Source organism: Hypanus sabinus, chromosome 9 (genome assembly GCF_030144855.1).
Source record: "Hypanus sabinus isolate sHypSab1 chromosome 9, sHypSab1.hap1, whole genome shotgun sequence".
Lineage (NCBI taxonomy): Eukaryota > Metazoa > Chordata > Chondrichthyes > Myliobatiformes > Dasyatidae > Hypanus > Hypanus sabinus.
In genome coordinates, this window is record NC_082714.1 from 159,797,521 (window position 1) to 159,822,179 (window position 24,659).

The 24,659-nt window shown below is 44.7% G+C and overlaps 2 protein-coding genes across 7 annotated transcripts in view; one reads left to right on the top strand and one right to left on the bottom strand.

Moving 5' to 3' along the window:
- The window catches only part of matn4 (matrilin 4), a 92,146-nt gene that overhangs the window by 20,714 nt on the left and 46,773 nt on the right, over positions 1-24,659 (bottom strand). The window contains exons 1-5 of one of the 2 annotated variants that reach the window (XM_059980973.1): positions 15,066-15,200; positions 13,399-13,555; positions 11,917-12,486; positions 9,322-9,444; positions 433-555 (exon numbers count right to left, since the gene is read on the bottom strand). In XM_059980973.1, the coding sequence (XP_059836956.1) occupies positions 433-555; positions 9,322-9,444; positions 11,917-12,486; positions 13,399-13,510 (928 nt within the window). In that variant the 5' untranslated portion in view covers positions 13,511-13,555; positions 15,066-15,200. Of the gene's footprint in view, positions 1-432; positions 556-9,321; positions 9,445-11,916; positions 12,487-13,398; positions 13,556-15,065; positions 15,201-24,659 lie in introns of those variants that run through there. The other variant, XM_059980971.1, reaches the window with a different exon arrangement.
- rbpjl (recombination signal binding protein for immunoglobulin kappa J region-like) overlaps positions 23,127-24,659 on the top strand; it is a 98,564-nt gene continuing 97,031 nt past the window's right edge. For 2 of the 5 annotated variants that reach the window (XM_059980976.1, XM_059980975.1), the window contains exon 1: positions 23,129-23,785. In XM_059980976.1, the coding sequence (XP_059836959.1) occupies positions 23,392-23,785 (394 nt within the window). In that variant the 5' untranslated portion in view covers positions 23,129-23,391. Of the gene's footprint in view, positions 23,786-24,356; positions 24,491-24,659 lie in introns of all 5 variants that reach the window. The other 3 variants (XM_059980979.1, XM_059980978.1, XM_059980974.1) reach the window with 3 other exon arrangements.

The window sequence follows — 24,659 nt, forward strand, 5'->3', positions numbered from 1 at the left end:
CATGGTGATGCTCGCTGGGCTGCCCCTAGCACAATCTCTGCAGATCTGTTTGGTGCAAAGGACAGATGTCACTGTATGTTCCAATGTACACCTGACAAATAAAACTAATCTTTAAAGATCTTTATCATTCATTGGGCAACTCAGGTTCGTCGGGCTAGAAGGCCCTGTTGCCATGCTGTATTTCTAAATAAAATCTTAAAATATTCGTCTCGCCACAAGTGATTAAAAAAAAAGATTGGGACAAATAAGACCGTAAAGCCATAAGAAAGGGGAGCACAATTAGGCCATTCAGCCCATCGAGTCTGCTCCATCGTTTAATCGTGGCTGATCCTTTACTCCTGCCTTCTCCCCTCAGGGGCTGAAGCGTATAAATTGCAGTCATGGTTAAGAACAGTGATGTGCAGTAGCAGCAGTGAGTGATGGAATACTGACCACTGCAGGTTCTCTGGTCCTGGTTGAGTCTGAAACCCTGGCGACAGCTGCACCTGTACGATCCTGGGGAGCTGATGCAAATCTGTTCACAGTCGTGGTCTCCGTGGGAGCAAAGGTCAATGGCTGTAGACAGACACACAGAAAATTAGAGGAGTTTCCAGCAAATTTTCTTCATGCAGTTTTTTAATCCTCTCACCTGTGCTTTCAACACTTGTCCCATCTATTGTGAAGTTGAAGTGCTCTAAGACTACACACAGTACTAGGCAGACACCGTATGTAGCTAGGCTGCCCAACAGTACTCTGTTTGCCAATGTGGAGCAGAGAGTGAGTTCGTAAATCTGGCGAGAGCAAATGATGTTGGGAATGGTGAGGGGTAGAGGGCCGTGGGCGGGGTGTGGGACAGGTGGCTGGGAAGGCGTGCTAGGGGTGGGGCGTGGTCCAGGTCCAGACACACCAACCCTGAGACACCAGGCAATGTCATTTGATTGCAAACAATTGGTTTATTGATCATTACAGAATGCCTCTCTGGTGCTTCCTGCTCCCTCCCCTCTCCCATCCCCTCTTCCCAACTGTTGTGTCTATGCAACTACATATCAATGAAATAAAAGCACACAAGTGTGAGATGACTTTAATTGGTGTAGTCACATTGCAGCGAGAGAGAGATCAATACACATGCTCAGACAACAATCCATATGTAGTGCTAACAGGGAGTCATTGGTCTAAAAGAAATAGATCCATACAATACTCTTCCTCCCCCTTTAGATTAAATCAACATAAAACTGTATATGTACAAACTTTCCAATTTCCCTTTCTTAAACCCATATTCCAAATAAACATGCTTTCACAACAACAGTCCATAACTAATTTCACAGTGGTGCTCTGTTACTTTCAGGATAATGCCTCTGGACCAGTGGAGTGGAGCAGGTTGGCGGGTGTTTTATCAATGATAATGTTCTCATCGCGCCTCTGGACCTGTGGGGTGGAGCAGGTTTGGTAGGTGTCTTGTCTAAGACAACGTTCTCAGTTTCCAGTTTCACGTTGCTGTCAATGACATGATCATCATTGAGAGGTAAATCGGTGGATGCAATGTGTCCATCTTGTTGAATGCCGTCGGCTCAGGTGAGCATCTTCGGTTGAGCCTCCAGTATCTGGTCCACATGATGTCTCCATGTCTGATCTCCACCATCCACTGTGTGCATCAGTGGTCCAGTTCTTGAAGCTATCCTTTCAGGTGTCCAATTATCTTCTCAGTAATCATGCGCTAGGACTTCCTGGCCAATCTTGAAGCTCCTTGCTGCTTCACTTGGCAACTAGTTGAAATGTTTATTCTGCACTTCCCTCTGTAGATCTTGTTTCAGGAGGTCTATGTGAGATCTCAGATTCTGTTCATGAACAGCATTGCAGGTGTTTGATTTGTTGTTGCATGAACAGAGTTCCAAGTCACAAAAAGGAAGTTGTCCACATTGTGCTGTAGAGAAATGTTCTCCTTATCCATTGTTTTAGTGGACTTCTTGGATAAACCTCTCAGCGAACCCATTCATTGCTGGGTGGTGAGGAGCTGACTTGAAATGCCTGATGCCATTTTACTTCATGAGCAGTTGGAGTTCCTCTGACGTGTATTGTGGTTGTGAATCACAACCGGGTTGACACTCACTTTGAAATGCTCACATACTGTGGATTGTAACCTTCCCTTTCTTGATCACCAGGACAATGGGCATGGCTTGGAGAGAATTCCAGATGCCTCCAAACTCTGCAGTTCAGTATCCACTTTAGGATGTAGTGTATAAGGCACTGGATGTGCTTTATGAAATCTTGCTAATACTGTTTCATCCAGTTCAATTCTGGCCTTCATGCCATCCCCTTCTCAAACACCTTCTCATTAGCATTAATCAGCTCTGACAGTTTCTGGTTAGTGCAACCGTTTGGGCTGTCGTCGTCTGTTGATGACACATTGAGAGCTTTGACTGTGTACCAGTTATGTGCAAAAAGCGCTGGCCCCCCTCTTTTCAACACAAAAAGCTCTAACTGTTGTGCTTGGCCTCCATATGTCACATTTACTTTCAGTTTGCCTTTGGGAGACACATTTTTGCCTGTGTAGGTCTTTAGCATCTCTGAGGTCTTCTCCAATGGTATCTTAGAAAACAATCTGTTGTAGTCATACTCTGGAATTATGGACAAAGCTGATCATAATCCAGCTCCATTTTCAATTTTGACCGGACACATCTATTGTGATCCAGATGAGTTTGTGATCTTTTTCAGTAATACTATACATGGCAGCTCTGTGTTGTCTGATTCTGTTTCACATTCGGTCATTTTATGCACTTGCTTAGTTTTGTATTTGAAGCTTTTCACTCGGTTGTGCTTTTTGTCTGCCTTGCACACTCTCTCTACGTGACCTTGTGTGTGACACTTTCTGGAAACTTTTTCTTTGAACCAACAGTCGTTTGCATCATAAGAGGATTTGACACATCGATAACATTTTTTGCTTTTTGCAGCATTCAAGGATATTTTGTGCATTTCACATTCTAACCTCCTTTTCTGTAGTTCTGCTGCATCTTTTGCTGTGGTCTCTAATGATATTGCAATGGTCAATGCCCGTTCTACGGTTAGGTCTCTTTTGGACAGTAGCCTCTTTTGAGTGCTTTGACTATACGTGCCACATACAAGCCTATCCCTTAATGTAACAGAAAGTTCATCTCTAAAGTCTCAGTACAGTGAAAGTTTCCGCAGTTCTGCAATGTATTCAGAAATGCTTTCATCCTTTGATTATTCTTCTTGTAAAATTTAAATCTCTCATCTATTACCAACTGTTTAGGGCTCAATAGATTTTGTAAAATTGTAACAGTTTTGTTGACTGTCTTGCTTGCTGGCTTTTCAGGAGTTTCTAAGTTGAGTAAGAGACCGAACGTTCTGGCACCCATTAAGCTAAGAAGTGTGGGGCTTTTCTTTTCCTTCTCCACACTGTTCGCGTTACAGTACAGTTCCACCCTCTTGATATATGACTTTCAGCCTTCATTAGCACTATCAAGTTCATCAACTTTCCTGATTAAAGCCAGCACCACATTATTTTCACCTTAGCTTTGCTAGTTGTGAGTACAATGCTGTATCCATGCAGATCTTGGCTAGCGTTCGTGATGTCCTACATCGTACCATTTAACTCTTTCCTGTTGCTGTCTCGTCCCATAACTGTCGGTGCAGTTTGTGGTATTTCCTGACATTCAGGTTCGTACTCATCGCCGACTTGATGTACTTTCCCAACTACATATCAACTAAATAAAATAAGACATGTGGGACATGTCTTTAACTGGTGTATTCACATTGCAGCGAGTGAGAGAGGGAGAGAGAGTGCAATGTGCTAAGGGGAGTCAATGCTTTAAAAGAAATAGATCTATACATTACACCAACCATGATTCCCTTCTCCATGTCCCAATCCCACTCTCAGTTCACAATAGACCCATATCACTCACATATGTCATGAAATTTGATTTTTTGTGGCAGCAGTACAGTGCAATCATTAAATCACTAGAGTACTGTGCATAAGACTTTTGTACAGTACCGTATGAGTTAATTAGAGTTTTATTGTCATTGGTGAGGACAATGAGAGTGCCTTGCCACTCTTTTCAGTGTAAAACAGCACACTGACAATTCAATTACAAAAAACACAGCAACTAAATTTAAAATAACGTCTGAGTTATTTAGAATGACATCTCAGTTACAACTGAATTAAAAACAAGCAGCTCTAATCTCTTGACAGTCCTGGGGAAAAAGTGGTAGAAGTTTGAACAGGTGATTACAAATCTGACAAATCTGTTGAAATTCTCTGAAGAAGTAACAAGCTGGGTAGACAAAGGAGAATTCACCATTCTCCATTCTCCATTCCTGTTTCCCCCTCTCACCTTACCTGCTCATCACCTCTCTCTGGTGCTCCTCCTCCTTTCCTTTCTTCCATGGTCTTCTGTCCTCTCCTATCAGATTCCCCCTTTTCCAGCCACTTATCTCTTTCACCAATCGATTTCCCAGCTCTTTACTTCACCCTCCCCTGATTTCACCTATCATCTACCATCTTGCACTTCTGCCTCCCCTCCCACCACCACCTTAGTCGGATCTTATTTTCCTTTTCAGTCCTGATGAAGGGTCTTGGCCTGAAGCATCAACTATTTACTCTTTTTCATAGATGCCTTCAGACCTGCTGAGCTCCTGCAGCATTTTGTGTTGCTTTGGAGTTCCTGCATCTACAGATTTTCTCATGTTTGACAATTCATGGATGTTGTGTACTTGGATTTTCAGAAGGCCTTGGACAAGGTGCTACACATAGGCTTCTCAACAAATTAAGAGCCCGTGGTATTACAGGAAAGATACAAGCATGGATAGATCATTGGCTAATTGGCATGAAGCAAAGAGTGGGAACAAGAGGAGCCTTTTCTGGTTCACTGCTGGTGGCTAGCAGTGTTCCACAGGGGTCTGTATGTCCGACTGCTTCTTTTCATGTTATATGTCAATGATTTGGATGATGGAATTGATGGCTTTGTGGCCAAGTTTGCTGACAAAATGAAGATAGATGGCGGGGCAGAGTGGTTTGAAGAAACAAAAAGGCCACAGAAGGACTCAGACAGATTAGGAGAATGGGAAAAAGATGGCAGATGGAATGAAGTGTTGAAAAGTGTATGGTCATGCACTTTGGTAGAAGAAATGAAAGGGCTAACCATTTTCTAAATGGAGTGAAAATTCAAAAATCTGAGGTGCAAAAGGACTTGGGAGTACTTGTGCAGGATTCCCTTAAGGTTAATTGCAAATTGGGTCAGTGGTGAGGAAGGCATTTCAAGAGGACTAGACAATAAAAGCAAGGATGTAATGTTGAGATTTTATAAAGCACTGGTGAGGCCTCACCTGGAGTATTGTGAGCAGTTCTGTGCCCCTTACATAAGAAAGGATGTGCTGATATTAGGAAGGGTTCAAAGGAGGCTCAAGAAAGTTATTCATGATTGAAAGTCTTGTCATATGAGGAGCATTTGATGGCTCTGGGCTTCTACTCACTGGAATTCAGAAGACTGAGGGGGGACCTCATTGAAACCTATCAAACATTGAAAAGCTCAGTAGAGAGGATGCAGAGAGGATGTTTCCTATGGTGAAGGAGTCTTAGACCAGAGGACATGGAGAGGGTCCTCTCAGAATGGAGATAAGGAGGAATTTCTTTAGCCAGAGAGTGGTGAATGTGTGGAATTCATTGCCACAGGTGGCTGTGGAGGCCATTGATGGGTATATTTAAGGTAGAGTTTGATAGATTCTTGATTAGTCAGGGCATGAAGGGATATGGGGAGAAAGTAGGAGACTGGGGCTGGGAGGGAAAATGGATCAGCCAAACTGAAATGGCAGATCAGACTCAATGGGCCAAATGGCCTACTTCTGCTCCTAATATACTATGGTCTTAACACTGGGGCGATATGTTGTGAGCCCGTCGTAGATGCCACGAGTTTTTGATGGTTTCCATATCTGGTACCTGTATCCCAATGACACTCTGTGCAGTCCTAATGACTAGTTGAGGAGCCTTTTAGTCGATCCTGCCGCAGCTACTGTACCATACTGTCATGCAGTGGGTCAGCATGCTCTCAATTACAAACTGATAAGGGTTTACCAGCAGCTTTTGGGGCAGATTTTCTCTCTTTAAACTCCTAAGATAGTACAGGCACTGCTGAGCATTCTCTCCTGTCAAGTATAATACAGTTCAATAAGACACAACAACCCCCCACCCCCCACTATCAAGATCATCTTCAAGGGATGGCGTCTCAAGGAGGCGGTATCCATCGCTGAGGATCCTCACCATCTGGGGAGGAGGTACAGGAGGCCTAAGACCCACACTCAATGATTCAGGAACGGCTTCTCCCCCTCCCGATTTCTGAACATCTGTGTTGTTCTGCTGAACAAATGGGCACGCTATGTTAGCGCTGGAATGTGTGCTGGTGCTTGTGGATGCCACCCGCACATCATTAGGTTGTGCTGGTTGTTGAAGCAAACCATGCATTTTGCAGCATGTTTCGATGTACGCCTGACAAATAAATTAATCTGAATCACAACCCATGAACACTACTGTGATCTTTTTTTGCACACCACTTAACTATTTTGCATTTTAAAGCAATTGTATGTTCTTTGCACAGTACTGCTTCCACAAAACACATTTCATGATGTATAGGTCATAAGACCATAAAACTCATGAGCAGAATTAGGCCATTCGGCCCATTGAGTCTGCTCCACCATTCCATCATGGCTGATTTATTAGTGCTGGTCATCTTCTATAGGTAAGGAGCACCATGAGCTTGTAATGCAAGAAATACGAGAGGTAGAGGAGGAGAACAGGTTAGCTAAAACAGCTGGCCTGGCCAAACAAGGGGCTTGGACCTGGTGGGAAAGTGTTGAACAACGACATCTATCTTGGAATGTTCTGTGGCAGATGGAACCACTCCGCATTTCTTTTCTATATAGAGCAGTGAATGACCTGCTCCCAACACCTGCCAACCTCAGCAGCTGGAATGAAGATAAGACAGACAGGTGTACTGCTTGTGGTGAGAAGGGAACACTTCAGCATATTTCGAGTGCATGCAGTGTCAATCTTTCCAATGGTATGTACACTTGGAGACATAACGACGTTCTCAAAGTTGTAACAGAAGCGGTTGAGCAGAGAGTACTGCAGCACAACTTATCTCATGCCCCATGCTGCACAGAACATCGCATATCATTTGTGAAAGAAGTCAAGGGTGTACAGCGCAGGCCCACTATCAAGCAGACTTTCTTCAGCCAATGATTGGTGTGTCAAGGCCGACCTGGATGGGAAAGGCAGTTTCCCGGAGCGAATAGTTTTCACCACATTGCGTCCAGACATAGTCGTCTGGTCTGACACCAGCAGAGAAGTGTTTATTGGTGAACTCACAGTCCCCTGGGAAGACAAGATCAATGAAGCGCATGAGTGCAAGTTAGCCAAGTATGCAGAATTAAGATCAGAGTGCAGAGACAGAGGGTGGAAGGTCTCATGCTATCCATTCGAAGTCGGGTGCTGTGGCTTTATTGCGTTCACTTTCCAGAAGTGATTGTGTGACCTTGGCTCCACTAGAAGAGAGATCAAGTCAACCAACAGGGCTGTAGCTGAGGCAACAGAGGCAGGATCATCATGGGTGTGGACCAAGTACGTCCAGAGGGGCAGAGAGTCGGACAGTGTGTCCATCTTTTGTAAACTCTTCAGTAGTTGCATAGACACCTGAAGAGTAGACTATCTGTTGGATGGAAGCGACCAACAATTCTGATGGAGGCAGATGCCAAGTTGTTAAGCTCATCAGTGGGAGGTGGTGCTTTAGCACTGCTGGCCCACCACCTCGAGGGAGTCTTGATCATAAGCGGGCCGAAACTCCTGAAGGCAGGTGGCAGATCAACTGATGATCCCACTGGTGATAACACAGGACAGTTAACATCTTAGTCCAAGTGTATTTTCACTTCACTTTACTTTCAATCCCACTACCCTGCCTTCTCCCCGTAACCTTTGACATCCTGACTACCAGCCTCTGCTTTAAATATGCCCAGCGATTTGGCCTCCACAGCTGTCTGTGGAAACAGATTCCACAGATTCACCACCCTCTGGCTAAAGAAATTTCTCCTCATCTCTGCTCTAAAGAAATGTCCTTGTATTCTGAGGCTGTCCTCTGGTCCTAGACTCTGCCACTATAGGAAACATCCTCTCCACATCCACTCTATCTGTGTCCTCTGGTCCTAGACTCTGCCACTATAGGAAACATCCTCTCCACATCCACTCTATCTGTGTCCTCTGGTCCTAGACTCCCCCACTGTAGGAAACATCCTCTCCACATCCACTCTATCTGTGTTCTCTGGTCCTAGACTCCCCTACTATAGGAAACATCCTCTCCATATCCACTCTATCTGTGTCCTCTGGTCCTAGACTCCCCCACTACAGGAAACATCCTCCCCACATCCACTCTATCTGTGTCCTCTGGTCCTAGACTCCCCCACTGTAGGAAACATCCTCCCCACATCCACTCTATCTGTGTCCTCTGGTCCTAGACTCCCCCACTGTAGGAAACATCCTCTCCACATCCACTCTATCTGTGTTCTCTGGTCCTAGACTCCCCTACTACAGGAAACATCCTCTCCATATCCACTCTATCTGTGTCCTCTGGTCCTAGACTCCCCCACTACAGGAAACATCCTCCCCACATCCACTCTATCTGTGTCCTCTGGTCCTAGACTCCCCCACTACAGGAAACATCCTCCCCACATCCACTCTATCTGTGTCCTCTGGTCCTAGACTCCCCCACTATAGGAAACATCCTCCCCACATCCACTCTATCTGTGTCCTCTGGTCCTAGACTCCCCCACTATAGGAAACATCCTCTCCACATCCACTCTATCTGTGTCTTCTGGTCCTAGACTCCCCACTATAGGAAACATCCTCTCCACATCCACTCTATCTGTGTCCTCTGGTCCTAGACTCCCCCACTATAGGATCCATCCTCTCCACATCCACTCTATCTGTGTCCTGTGGTCCTAGACTCCCCCACTACAGGAAACATCCTCCCCACATCCACTCTATCTGTGTCCTCTGGTCCTAGACTCCCCCACTACAGGAAACATCCTCTCCACATCCACTCTATCTGTGACCTCTGGTCCTAGACTCCCCCACTATAGGAAACATCCTCTCCACATCCACTCTATCTGTGTCCTCTGGTCCTAGACTCCCCCACTACAGGAAACATCCTCTCCACATCCACTCTATCTGTGACCTCTGGTCCTAGACTCCCCTACTATAGGAAACATCCTCTCCACATGAGCTTCCTTCTGATCCTGATATCACCACTGCAGATTCGGTACACCAAGCACCCCCGACTGTACCTGCACACGTCTTCCTGTCTGGGTTCAGCACGTAACCCTCACGGCAGGCGCAGTGGAACGATCCAGGGCTGGAGACGCAGATGTGTTGACAGCCGTGACTCCCGTCAGCACACAGGTCCTGAGCTGGAAAGTTAGACAGATACATCAAACTCAGGCGATTGTCTTATCCCGAGGTAAGAGCAGGATGAGTAGATGGAGCTTATGTTAAGGCAGGGTGCATAATCTGATCAACCATTCCCATTACCCCCCCCCCCACCTTCTGTAGCTATTACCCCTACCACTGCATTGCACTGTAAACACGCTGCTTATAATGTTTACTTTGTAAATACATGCTGGCACTTCTGTATTTCTGCACGTTCTACTCCATATCAGTAGAGAGCGCTCATTAAATGCACTCCTCTCACACACACAAACATTGACTCGTCATGCTGCTGTCATCATGCTGAGTGTGTGCACTTCAATGTCGTCCCCTCTACATTCTCATAATGAGCCCTAAACTGAGCCGATGCATTCGGGTCGGCTTTATCCTGCCATTTGTGGTGGAAAATTCCATCTCTTCAGTAAATGTATGTTTTTTGAACACTATATTTAAGGTGGACACTTCTGTGTATTTAGTAATAATTGCAACTCCAGTGTGGGGTGGATCATATTCTCATCCAAGTGTAGTCATAAGTTAACTTTGTGGGTAATTAAAGATGGTTTGTCCTGACGTCAAATAAACAGGAGCTCTTCACCTTCAGTGAGAGAGAGAGAGAGAGAGAGAGAGAGAGAGAGAGAGAGATCAGGGCTGCTAGGAGTTCACACTGGACACAAATAAGTCTGGAGCTATTCATGAGTTTTCATGTAGATATCATTTTGTAATTATTGGCATTTTTCTTCTCACTAAATTTTGTGTTCAGTTTTTGCCACATCTATTAAACACCCTCGTACTGAAGTGCTAAGCGACTCCAGCCATTTCATCTTTGGTCGTAACCCACTGTACTTTAACCTCTAACCTTATTTTTATATCGTTCTTTATCCTTTACAAGTGTTGAACGTTGCAGTTTCCTGTTACATGTAACTCGACAGGGTAAATTCCGAACACATGCAAACGTATATGGCGGAAGAGCTGATCTTTGATCCAGTATAACTGTGGATCCAAACAGACTGGAGTGTAATGCACAGAACAACTGGCTGTGATCATCCATTCATTAGCGAGGGTGTTATATACTGTTTACCCAGAGTAGCACTCAGTCTGAAGTATGCTATCTCTGCGGAAGTGTGTCCGACAGTAATCGGGATGCATTATACACAGGTATAAGATGGCAGTTTAAGATGGCGCTGGTGAAGTACAGCAATGACTTGCTGACAACAAGCACACCTTTTAACTACTTTATTACTCAGACTTTTTCTGGTGAACGATCACTGCAATCAATAGACAGTAACTTCCCTTTTGGAGTTGAGCCTCTGAACCGCCTGTAGGACGTGTGGTGTGAACTGAAGGCGAAGGATGGTGCAGCTTGGTGGGGACGGGCCAGGTTGAGCCGGCGGGGTTCAAGTCCGGGCCCAAGATCAGGGTATGAGCCAATGCTTTGGCCATTCCTAGGGTGGACTTGGAGGTGATGCAAAACAGTAGAACTGAAGTGAGGCAAGTTGAAGCAGCGGGGCTCGAGCCCGAGAGCGAGGAATGACCTGCTGTTTGGCTGATTTAAGCACCAGGGCCAGAACTGAAAGGTCAGGTACAGGCCAAACCAAGCTGATGAGGCCCAGGCCCGAGGGCAGGCCAGTGTTTAGCTCACTAGTGTTTACTAGTCTTTGCATTGAATTGAGGCTGTGGCCTGCAGCTAACAGGCTCCTGGATCAGCTGTGTCTGGCTTCGTCACTTTCATGAACTTCGGTTCTGAAAGTTATTTGCTTAATTTTGTTGTTTGGACAATTTGTTATTTTTTCCTGAACATTGGGTGCTTGACAGTCTTGTATTTTTAATGGGCTTTTTTTTTGTTTTCTGGCTGCCTATAAGGAAACAAATCTCAAGGTTATATATAGTATACATACATTGATAACAAATGCAGTTTAAACTTTGAGCTATTGGAGTGTGTTGTCTACAAAGATATAAGAATCAATGTCGCAGATGATACCCAGAGGCATCACATAAAGAGAGGAACATTATCTGGGATGGGGAATGTAGAGAGTAGGGTCAATGAAATGGAATATAAGATATAGGAGAAGAATTAGGCCATTGGGCCTGTCCAGTCTGCTCCACCATTTAATCATGGTTGATCTATTTTTCTTCTCAAACCCATTTTCCTGCCTTCTCTATGTAACCTTTCACACCCTTATTAATCAAGAACATATCAATCTCCAATTTAAATATACCCAATGACTTGGTCTCTGGAGACATCCTGGGCAATGAATTCCATAGATACACTGCCCTCTTGCTAAAGAAATTCCTTTTCATCTTTATTCTAAAGAGACATTCAGAGGTTGTGCCCTCAGATCGTAGACTCCCCCACTATTGGAAACATCCTTCCCTTGTCCATTCAAGCCTTTCAATTTCCATAGTTTTCAATATAAACTCTCTCGAGCACTTTGGTTCTGCATTTGTTTATCACATACCACATAATTTGTCCTGGAAAGTCTTTGCAAATTGTTCGATCAGGTCAAAGGACTCAACCAAGAAGACGTGTTCCTCAAGAGGCAAGGAGGCCATGGCTCTGAGGGAGCTCATCTCTGCCCTCTGAACTCCGACAGCGTAGATCTCGATACCAGCTTCGCGAGCCCTGGCTGCCACCTCCGTGACCCTGTCCTGGGGCCTCCCATCTGTCACAATGATGGCGACCCTTGGGATCTTCATTGACAGAGGCCGGGCTCCTTCCCGCTCAGTGAAAGCAACGTTCATGGCGTACTGGATGGCCAGCCCGGTCATCGTGCCTTGGGCCAGTGGGATCACCTCCTTGATGCTTTTGATCATGTCCTCCTTCTTCTGGAATGTCTTGAAGGAGAAGACGTTCTCAATCTGGCTGGAGTACTGGACCAGCGCCACCCTGCTGGCATCAGGTCCCACGGTCAAGAAGTTGATCATGTCAATGACAAAGTTCCTCATCAACTCAAACTCAAAGGGTCGGACACTCCTGGAGCTGTCAATGACAAACAGCAGATCAATGGGGCCAGTCGTACATCTTCTATCTGTAAAGGAAGACAGGACAGTTGACAGCAGAACACAACAGTACAGCACAGGAAAAGGCCTTTCAGCCCACAATGTTGTGCTGAGCTAAATAAATTAGTAATCAAATGACCAACTGAACGAATCCTTTCTGCCTACACATCCCTATCTTTCCATTTCCCTCATATTTATGTGTGCATCTTAACATCTATTAAAAGTCCTGCCTCTACCACCACCCCAGGCAGTGTATTTCAGGCACCCAGCAATCTTTGTGTAATTATCTTGCCCCTTGCATCCCCTTTGAACCTATCCCCTCTCACCTTGAATGCACGCTCTCTGGTATTAGACATTTCAAAAGATATCGTCCATCTACTCTATCTATGCCTTGCATAACCTTATAAACGTTTATCAGATCTCCCCTCACTCTCTGCTGTTCCAGAAAAAAATAACCCAAGTTTGTCCAACCGCACACACCCTCTAATCCAGGCAGTATGCTGGTAAACCTCTTCCAAAGTCTCGACTTGCTTCCTATAATGGGGAGACCAGAACTGTGTGCAATATCCTAACTAGAGTTCTATAAAGCTGCAACTTCTATTACTTCCTTTCTTTTCCTTGTTGTCTTTCCCACACTGGTTGTACACCCATTTGGATGCAACCTTTCACTGACACTATTATGGTTATTGGATTTATTGGGTATGCCTGCAAGAAAATAAACCTCAGGGCTGCATATCAGGTTTGATAATGAATTTGCTTTGAACTTTGAATTTCTTGACTTTGCAACTCAGTAGCTTGACTAATAAAGAGAAGCATGCCATAAACCTTCTTTATCATACACCCTCAGGGATCTATGAACGATGAGGCATTATACTAAGGCCAAGCCCCAGCCTGTCAGTTACAGAAAGACTTTGCTCTTCAATTCAAAACACTTTCCTCACCTGCAGCCATTTCATCCCGCATCTTCATATGTTTAATCCTGGCCGTCTGAACCCCGTCCATGAGGAGAACTTTCGTTATTAGGAATAAGGCGGCTGCCAGTGGAAGCTTCATCTTTCAAAGCAAGGATGGGATTGACAGAGAGAGACAGACACACACCTAGAAAGCAAAGAAAGGGAATCATTTAACCCTGCAAAAGCCAGGATTGAACACTGAACCACTGGTTCTCATGCCTTACTCTGTCTGGTAACTGATAGTTGGAGGGCAGTGGGAATGTTTAAAATTAATCAATGGGATGGTCATATCATTGGAAGAGACAATATCAGCATAACAATTCATCACTTTACAGTTTTCATCAATTGGGTTTAATTCTGCTGTTGTCTGTAAGACATTTGTATGCTCTTCCTGGGATCGTGTGGGTTTCCTCCAAGTGCTCTGGTTTCCTCCCACATGCCAAAGACGTACAATTAGGGTTAGTAAGTTGTGATGGTGTTGAAGTGTGACCAGCATGCTTTTCACTGAGATGATTTGATATAAAATGACATATGTTTCGATATTCTGATGTTTATGTGATAAATAAAGCTAATCTTTATCTTTCTTTGGAAGTTGAGGTAGTACAAGGTACTGGAAGTTCTTTAGAAGTCTTGCCCCTCTCCTGTAACAGGAGCTACAGGAGCATGAGGTCCTCTCCCGGTAAGTTCAAGGACAGTTACTTCCCTTCAACCATTTGGTTCTGGAGCCAACCAACACAACCCTGATCACCACAGTTTAGCAACACTATGAACACAAGAGATTCTGCAGATGCTGGAAACCCCGAGGAACTCAGCGGGTCAGGAGAAGAAGAAACTGTCGGATTTTCTGACTGAGACCCTTTATCAGGGACTTCAATGAGACTCAGCTCTTACTTCGCTTTGTTGAGTCCATTTTCCACCAGCAACAAGGAGAGGCAATGCTCTGTGGGGGGGGGGGGGGTAGGTTGGGAGGATGGGGGCGGGGAGGGCATGGCCTGAAAGAAGAATGGAAGTTTTAAGGCTACACCAAGAGCCATATTAAGTCAGTGAGCGAATGGGATTCAGTGTAAGATAAGCTGTGGTGGAAGAGTTTTGAATGTTTATAAAGCAAAGTTGGAATTTGAATAATAAACAAGAAATTTCTCAGCAGGTCTGTGAGTAGGTCAGGAGACGTTTCAAGTCAAAGGGTTTTGCAATGAGTTGCAATGAAAGGTCAACCAACATAAATATTAACTCCCTCTTCTTCTCCACAGCCTGACCCGCTGAGCATTTTTATTTCTCATTTCCAGCATCTGCAGTATTTTGCTTTTATGTTTGATCGGTAAATGAGTTCAAGTGAACAGAGAGTGGGAGCTGGGTGCTGCTCTGGAACAACTGGACAGATGGTCCATGTCTAAGCTTGCTGCTTTTATCCACTTTTGTTTTCGTGTGTGAACAAGTAGATATTAGTTTTTGGCATCTCAGTATCAGACTTACAGGCAGGGACCTTGCTCTGGAGCAAGAACAAGGGCTCAGTGGGGAAATCAGAGAAGCTGACAGTCTCCACAACACTGGCAAATCCATTTGTTTAGGCTCCAGCCAGAAAACTGCGGCAGAAAGTTTATCTTCCAACAACATAGATTCAGATAAAAGGTACACAATCCAACAATAGAATTTACCTCAAAGTCCAACTTTATGTGTAATAATCCTTTTCCCACACTCCTTAATCTTGTTGCTTTTCCAAGAGAGGGATCGGCGGGCTTAACAGGAAATTGCTTCTTGCAGTTTAATCTGCGCACTTTGAACCAAATTAATGCTTGCCCAGACTCAACTTCCTTTGAAAGGATAATGTTATTGTGCTAAGATATACACTTTATCATGCACCTTCTGTATCTTGTAACACACTGAGTGTGTGTTTGGGGTCTCCTGCTGTTGTAGCCCATCCACTTCAAAGTTCGATGTGTTGTGCTTTCAGAGATGCTCTTCTGCATAACACTGTTGTAAATAAATATAAGTCTTTCTTTCCTTCTTCCTATCTTTATAGAAGTAGAGTTATAAAGTCAAACAACACCACAACACAGAACACTACAGTACTACTAACCCTTCAGCCCATCTAGTTCATGTCAAACTAATTAGTTCCTTAGTCCCATTGACCTGTGCCTGGACCATAGCACTCCATAATCTCCCATCTATATACCTATATAAACTTCTCTTAAATGTAGAAATAAAGTTTATAGAATTATTTATTTATAAACTATAATAATTTCTATGCCTTGCACTACTGCCACAAAGCACCAAATTTCAGAACATACCACATGTCAGTGATAATAAACCTGATTCTGATTCTGATACCAACTGCAGTCCTCTACCATCCTAAACCCCGCAATCCTCATAGGCCACACCCTTATTCCAAGGCTGCCACATACTCGCTCTAGACTTTTCATCCTTAAGGAACAGGCTCTTGATGTTAAACCTTCCAATTCCTTTCGGAAGCACAGGAGATTCTGCAGATGCTGGAAGTCCAGAGTAACACAAACAAAATGCTGGAGGAAATCAGGTTCTATGGAGAAAAATAAGGAGTTGAGGTTACGGATCGAGACCCTTCATCAGGATCCTCCTTTAACTCTGATGCTCATGCCTCCTATTGCCCTCTAGTCCAAATGAAAATTGATGAAATAGAATAGAATTTTATTGTCATTGCTCGAGATGAGGTTGCAGTTACCACTGCAGTCCATGTGAAACAGATGTTTACAATGCATGTGGTATGGCTTAATTTAAATAGACAGACAGACGGACGGACATACTTTATTGATCCCGAGGGAAATTGGGTTTCGTTACAGCCGCGCCTACCAAGAATAGTGTAGAAATATAGCAATATAAACCCATAAATAATTAAATAATAATAAGTTAATCATGCCAAGTGGAAATAAGTCCAGGACCAGCCTTTTGGCTCAGGGTGTCTGACACTCCGAGGGAGGAGTTGTAAAGTTTGATGGCCACAGGCAGGAATGATTTTCTATGACACTAGATGGATAGATAACTAGATAGATAAGCAAATAAAATTTCCCACATTTACATGCAACAAGTGACTTTGATAGTCCTTAACACTCAAAGGCCTTTGGCACGCTGGGGTGTAGCATTATTCAGCTGCACGACAGCCCTCGGGAAGAAGTTGTTTTTTGCTCTTGGCTGAGATGTTTCTGTATCTGCTACCACATGGCAGGAGACTGAACAGACAGTGCACGAAATGGGATGGGTCTTTAACAATGTTGTGAGTGCACCATAGGCATTGAGGGTGTAGATTGTCTCCAGGTCTGGTAGTTGAGTCCCAATGACGTAGTGAGCTGTCCAAATCACCCACTGGAGTCCTTTGTGATCCGTCTTGCTGCAGCTAGAGTACCACGCTGTCATTCCATGTGTCTATATGCTCTCTATCACACATCAATAAAAGTTGGCCAGCAATTTTTGGGACAGATTAGCTCTCTGATGCACCATCAGTAACTCTTGGAGACGTAAGGCGAGATATAGGCTTTTATTGTCTGGAAGAAAGAACAAGCAGCAAATGACCACCACACTACATCCTGGAGACTGAGGCCGGGGCTGTCTCCAATTGCCTTTATACCGGGGTCCGTGGGAAGAGCCACAGGAGCAGTCAGCGGGTGGGGGGGGGGGGGCGTGTCCAGACAGGTATATGTAGTTCACCACACTCTCCTTAAGCAGCTCAGGTAGTATAACCACTGTTGTGCATTCCCAGCTATCGAGGTTGTGTTGATGGGCCAAGATGGCTCCTCGGTGATGTTTATCTCTAAAACTTGAAACTGGAGACCCTTTCCATTATCTCACCGTTTCTGAATAGTGGGGTTTGTTCGGGACCTCTTGCCTTTCTGAAGTCTCTGGCAGCATAAACCTACCGATATGTTTTGTGCTATTACCAAAGCCTTGGCTGCCTTTCACTCCCTCTTCCCTGTTTGATACTGTGTGTGATTAATTATCTGATGTATGTACCAAGCCACTTTTCATTACTATTTTGTCTATCCCATTTAAAGCTTATTAGAGCAATAATTTCATCACTAATTTATTTGATTGACCTTTGAGTCTATCATCGGATAAGTAATTTTAATTTAATTTTGCCATCTTCACCCAGCACGCATTTAATTAGCTGTTTAATTCTCCCTCTTGTCATTTCTACAAACATTGGGCTGTTAATTGAATCAGAATCTAAACATCAAGTGAGTTTAATTGTCCATTTTTCATGCCTGCTGGAGTCTTTCCAGTCCCACTTTCTCCAGTCCCATTGAGATCACAGCAAATTCAACAAATAAGGTGCTGAGCTGTTGAAACACTCAGTGGCCACTTTATTAGGTACAGGAGTGTGTGGCTCTTTGGCCTGGTAGGGCCTATTCTGCAACATATCTCTAAATAAATAAAACAATAACAAATCTTTCTTTCCTTTTTCCTGTCTTCATAGAAGTAGAATTATAGTCATAGACTTTCAGACTTCTGTATTAGGTCCACGAGTGGCCACTGAGTGTATGCTGGTGGTCTTCTGCTGCTGTAGTCCTTTCACTTCAAGGTTTCATTCAGAAATGCTCTTCTGAACATCACTGTTGTAACACAGTGTATTTGAGTTACCTGTCAGCTTGACCCAGTCTGACCATTCTCCTCTGACCTCCCTCGTTAACAAGGCATTTCCATCCACAAAACCACCACTCACTGGATGTTTTTCTTTCTTTTACACATCATTCTCTGTAAAGTCTAGAGACTGTTGTGTGTGAAAATCTCAGCAGATCAGCAGTTTCTGAGGCACTCAAACCACGCTGTCTGGGACATACAATCATTCCCCAGTCAAAATCACTCAGGTCACCTTTCTTCCCCATTCTGATGTTTGGTCTGAACAACAACTGTACCTTCTGACCATGTCTGCGTGCTTTTATGCATTGAGTTGCTGATTAGATATTTGCACAGAGGAACAGGTGGACAGATGTACCTGATAAAGCGGCCACTGAGTGTATAAGCTCTGTTGCAAAGTGATTGGTGTGAGTAGCAGGCTGAGGCAGATGCTGGGTTTCTGTCTGAATCTGTGACCACCTGGTACATCCCCAACGTTCTCCTCCAGCAACAGTCCTTGACATTGTTCAAAATTCAAGATTATTTATCATCATTCTTCGGTACACAAGTGAAAGGAGAGCAAACTGATTGTTACTCCGCCCGTACCAACTTTAATTTAATTCATTTTCACTTCAATTTATTTGTTGACAGTGTATAGCTATCATTAACATGCTTTTATTGTTAAAGAATTGCAGTTGCTGGAAATCTGAAGAAAAAACAGAAAATGTTGGAAACACTCATACGGTCGGGCAGCATCTGTGGAGAGGAGAGGAGGGTAAACGTTGCTGTTTGCACAGAAGCTCTCTGAGCTGATGAGCGCTACCAGTATTTTCTGTTTTTATTTACCTATTTATTGTCTGTTGTAACTGGAGCTTGTTGTGTGGTGGTCAGTGTGACGCTTTACAGCACCAGCGACCTGGGTTCAATTCCGCCGCTGTCTGTAAGGAACTTGTACGCTCTCCCTGTGGCCACGCGGGACTCCTCTGGGTGCTTTTCCTCCCACATTTTAACGACATATTGGTTAGGGCCAGCAAATGGGGGGGGGGCATGATATGGTGGTATTGGAAGCATGTTGATACTAGCACAATCCTCTGACTAATTGCCCCACTTCAGTGAGCAGCTGAGAGATCGATCCTCGGCTCTTGTGGTGACCTTTCTGGAGTGTTATGGAGACTTCTGCGGTCCTTCCAAACGTTAGATAGACTGGCTTCCTTGCTGCAGACTCCTTCCAGTAATGCTGAGAGTCTACCCAATGCAGAGTAACATTGAAACTGGTTGCATCACTGTCTGGTACGGACAGGCCACTGCACAGGGCTGGAGAAAGCTGCAGAAAGTTGTAAACTCATCCAGCTCCATCATGGGCACTGGCCTCCCCAGCATCGGGGGCAATTTCAGAAGGCGATGTCTCAAAGAGTGCCGTGTGCGTCATTAAGGACCTCCATCACTCACGACCCTCTTCTCATTGCTACCATCAAGGAGGAGGTACAGAAGCCTGAAGGGGCACACTCAACGATTCAGGAACAGCTTCTTCCCCTCTGCCATCAGATCTCTGAACCCACTGACATTACCCTGCTACTGTTTTTTTCTCTATTTGCACTTTATTTAACTTAACTTCAAAAAAATATATATTGCCATATTTTACAGCTTCTATTATTATGTATCGCAATGTGCTGCTGCCACAAAACAACACATTTCACAGCATAGGCCGATGATATGAAACCTGATTCTGATTCTGATCTAACCTTGTTTACCTGCATGTGGCCCGTAGACCTCCATCTTTGCACATTCTTATGCCTAAGAGCCTCTTATACAACTCTTATCATATCTGCCTCTAGCAATCACTTAACCTCTCCTCCACTGACCCCCCAATCATCCAGCAACACATTCCAGATACCCTCCACTCTCTGTGTAAGAAAATGCCACACACCATCTCCTTTGAATTTTCCCCTCTCACCTTGAACGCATGCCCTCTGGTATTAACCCCGGGTAAGAGATACCGGCTGCCTGCTTACGTCTCTCAGAATTCTATAAAGCTCTGTCATTTTGCAAAGTGAAAATTGCCCAACGCCTATTCCTTAATGGTGATTACAGTTTGCCTGTAAAGTACTTAGAAATGTCCCAAGGTGAGGTATAAATAGAGATCTTCCTTTAACACAAGTATTATTTCCTGAGGATTAATCGATTGATTACAAACTGTTAATGGCTGGAAACTCCGTACCACATGACTTAAAAGCATTGAAAAGGTATCTTGTATCACTTGATCCATTTGTTAATGTTTTATTCAGACTTTTGACTCTGTGCTGTAAATCGAAGTTAAATATCTGTTCCCTGCACCAGTTCTTCTCAAGTTGGTTGTTTTAGAACGGAAGGGTGCACTGTATGATAAGCACTGAAAACATAACACTGAGATATGTGAGACACAAGAACAGTATCTTCTTAATGCCCCTTCTTGAGCAAATGACCAACTAGCTCAAGTGCAACTCTGATTAGGGTGTTGGGAGTGCGGTGTTTACAGATAAAGTCTGAACCTGGTCAAAGTCTGAATGGGGTTGAGAGGGATAATACATCAACCATGATGGAATGGCAGCTCAGACTTGATGGGCTGAATGGCCTAATTCTGCTCCTATGTCTTATGGTCTAACGTTAAAGAGGTTTCCCTGTGCCAGATGTCAGTGGGTGCGGAATCATTAATAGGTTGTAATCTGATTCTGATTCCAAGTGCTAGTTCTACTCCATTTGAAGACAATATTGTCTTGCAATAACTTTCAGTAAGCCTGTTTGCTTTTACTAGTTATTTATTAACCAATGTGTGATATATTGAAGAACTCAGTCATACATCTATAGTGCTCAGGACCAACTTTCTGCTTGGGGTGATAATGTTACTAGATGCCTAGCACAGAGACACACAGCACAAATCAAGCCCTTCAGCACAGCAGGTCAATGCCCACCAAGGTTCCCATTTGCCCATGTTCCTCTAATCCAAGGGTCCCCAACCTTCTTTATGCCATGGACTCCTACCATTAACCGAGAAGCCCTTGGACCCCCGTGGGGGACCCCTTTCCTATCCATGGAACTGCCTCAGAAGTCCCAATTTCCTCATCCTCACTCCTTAACTCAGTCCCTCGAGTCCTGGCACTGTCTCCTCAGCACACTGTCAATTCAGATCAGCAAAGATGGAGCTGGGCGAACTGCAAGTACCTCCGCACTTCTGGCGCCGACATGGCATGCCTGCAACTCACAAACCTTAACCCGTCCACCTTTGGAATGTGGGAGGAAACCAGAGCACCCTGAGGAATCCCACACGATCACAGAGAGGATGCACAACTCCTTACAGACAGCAGTGAGAATTGAACCCCAATCTTACAGGTGGTGCTGTAAAACAATGCGCTAACCACTACTCTACTGTCTGTCCATTTTATACACCTCTACAAGATCATCCCTCCTTCTTCAACACTCCAGTAAATATTCCAGTTTTGGTTGAAGTCCCAACCTGCTCCACCTCCCCAGTACCAACAGCAATAGCATGAGCATGTCATGGACAGAGTGGCCTCATAGGAGATTTCCCTATGGTCTATCTTCTGCTAGCTGTTCATGACAGTAACCCTTCACCCCAGGAGACTGATTCACACCAGATCTGCTCAGAGGTTTACTAGGATGCTGTCTGGACTAGAGAGCGTGTCTTATGAAGACAGCTTGAGGAAGCTAGGGCTTTTCTCTTTGGAGCAAAGGAGGATGAGAGGTGTACAGGATGATATGAGGCATAGATCGAGTGGACAGCCAGAGGCTTTTTCGCCAAGGCTAGTACAAGGGGCAGACTTTTAAGGGAATTGGAAACTCTTCAACTAACTTCACTTGCCCATCATTGAAATGTTCCCACAACCTATGGACTCACTTTCAAGGATTCTTCATCTCATGTTCTCGATCTTTATTGCTTATTTATTTATTATAATTTCTTCTTTTTGTATTTGCAGTTTGTTGTCTTTTGCACACTGGTTGAACACCCTAGTTGGGAAGCCCTTCATGGTTATTATTCTATGGATTTATTGAGTATGCCCACAAGAAAATGAGTCTTAGCATTGTATATGGTGGCATCTATGTACTTTGATCATAAAATTTACTTTGAACTTTCAAAAATATGGGGAGGGGGGTGTTATCAGAGGTAAATCCTTCACGCAGAGAGTGGTGGGTGTGTGTAATGCCCTGCCAAGGTGGTGTTAGAGGCATATATATTAGGGACGTTTAAGAGACTCTTAGTCAGGCACATGGATGAAAGGGAAATGGAGGGCCATGTGGAAGAGATGTGTTAAATTGACCATGGAGTTTGTTAAAAGGTTGGCATAACATTGTGGGCCGAAGGGCTTGTACTGTGCTGTAGTGTTCTATCTTCTAAGGTAGCTAGGTGGAGTGTCTTACTGAGGAGAGAATGAGAAGGCTGGGTTTATAGTTTTAAAGGAAAGATATGGAAGCTTTAGAGAGGGGATGCTGGGAAAATTTACCATCTGGGTTAAATCATCTGGATTGGAGAGCATGTTTTATGATGATAGATTGAGCCAGCTAAGATTTTTCTCTTTGGGGCGAAGGACGATAGAAGGTGACTCACTACAAGATGATACGAGGCAGAGATTGAGTGGACAGCCGGAGACATTTACCCATGACGCAGATATGAGGGGGCATCAGTTTAAAGTGATTGGGGGCAAGAAGAGGGGGGATGTCTGAGGTAAATTTTAAACACAGAGAGTGGTGGGTGCTGTCATGGGTGGTGGTAGAGGCAGATACATTAGGGACACTTAAGAGACTCTTAGCTAGGAAAGTGGATGAAAGATTAATAGAGGTGGGCCGAAGGGCCACTTTAGATGCTGTACCTTCAATATATTAAAATGCAGCGGTGTTTCCCATCGCAGTTTTGAAGCGATATGTATTGGAGTTTAAGATTTAATAAAGATATTACAGTTGGATTTCCTCTCCCAACCTAATTCTTTCAAACGAGACACTCAAACATGTAAGGTGCCTTCCCATGGTAACCCTTCTGCGGCTCCAGTCTGAATCTGCACGCGCCGGTGTATTAATGTTTAGTTAAGATACTACTGTAGCCCTTGCACTATGGTTATTGCCCCGTATTACTTCTTCGTTAAATTCGCCACCACCCCGCCCTCTTCCCCCAGTTCTCAATGTCTCTCTCTCTCTCTCTCTCACACACACACACACACCACCCTTCCTTTATCCTTTTACCCTCTTTATCCTTGCCCCGCCTCTTCCTTTCCTATTCCTCTTCTCCTCACTCTCACTCTCCCCACCCTCCATGTCACCCCTTTCTTGCCCCTGTAAGTTTCCCCATCTCTTCATCTCTGAGTTCCCCCCTCTCCCTTCATGTCTCTGTAAGGTCTCCCCACTTTCCCCATGTCTTTGCAAATCCCCCCCCCTCCATTTTTGTTCCCCCCTCCTCTCCCTGTTTTTCCATCCCCACTTTCTTCACACCGCTGTAAGTCCCCACCCTCAGTTCTCCCCACTCTCTCCCCCTTTCTCTCTATATGTACCCCTGCCTCTGGTGCCCCCACGACCCCGCCTCTCGCACCCTGGCCTCGCTGGGTCCGGGTCCCTCTCCCTCAGTCACGGCCCGTCCCCCTGTTGTTTGTTGACGGCGCGGGGCAGGGCGTGAGAACAGGCGGCGAGAGGCGCAGGTGGAACCAGGGTGAAAAGCAAACAGCAGCCGCAGTCGGCACAGAGCGAGAGGGAGCCGACACCATGTCGCGGGATCTGCCGCTCTCCGCGCACCACGGCCGGGCACTCCGCAGTAAGTAGCCGGGCATGGGGGGCGGGTCTCCGGGCGCCTGTCGCCGGCACACGGGAATCACCCAAGTGGCGATGCCCCGTGTAGAGGCAAAGATCGATCCAAAGGCGTTTTCCAAGTACATTCCTAAAAGTTTTTCTCTATTGTCTTCTCATTTGAATATTCCCAATGGTCATTCCTAGAAATCATTCCAGTGGTCACTCCAAATGGTCATTTGACTTTTCCAGTGGTTATCCAAGGACCATTTTCCAATGGTAATTCTCCAGTGGTCATTCTCCGTTTAATTCCCTGATAATTCCCCAAAGACCATACACCATTCAATATTCCCAAAAGGCCAATCAACATTCACAATGGCTATTCATTATTCCCCAGGATTAGTTCTCAATGACCACTCTCACTGGTTACTCCCAGTGCTAATTCCTTGAGGTCACTCCCAAAGACAAGCCATATCAACGCAAGAGTGAGTTTGGCTGGACGTTCCCACTCCGAGTTCTGGAGTGGCTCAATTTGACGTGGAGCCAACCCATTTGTACTGTACTCTAGAACTAGGAGATTTTTTGCGTGTAATTTTCAGGCCCAGGTTGTCCCCTTCCAAGGGCACTCCTGAACTCCTTGAAGCCTCTCCCTCTCAAGTTCTCTTGCTCAGGAGTAAATGGCGAGTAGAAATGAAGACGAAGGAGAGAACTACCAGTGAAAGACCTGGCACAAGTGGGTATTATTATCACCAAAACTTTACCATCTAGAACTCTCTCCCAAAATCTCTCTGTCTCTCAACTTTTCCCTCTTCCTTTAAAAAGTACCTTGAAGCCTTTGACCAAATTAAGAGGTTAACTGACTGATGAAAATTACCCTTAGAGAGCTGATGAGAGTCAGGATC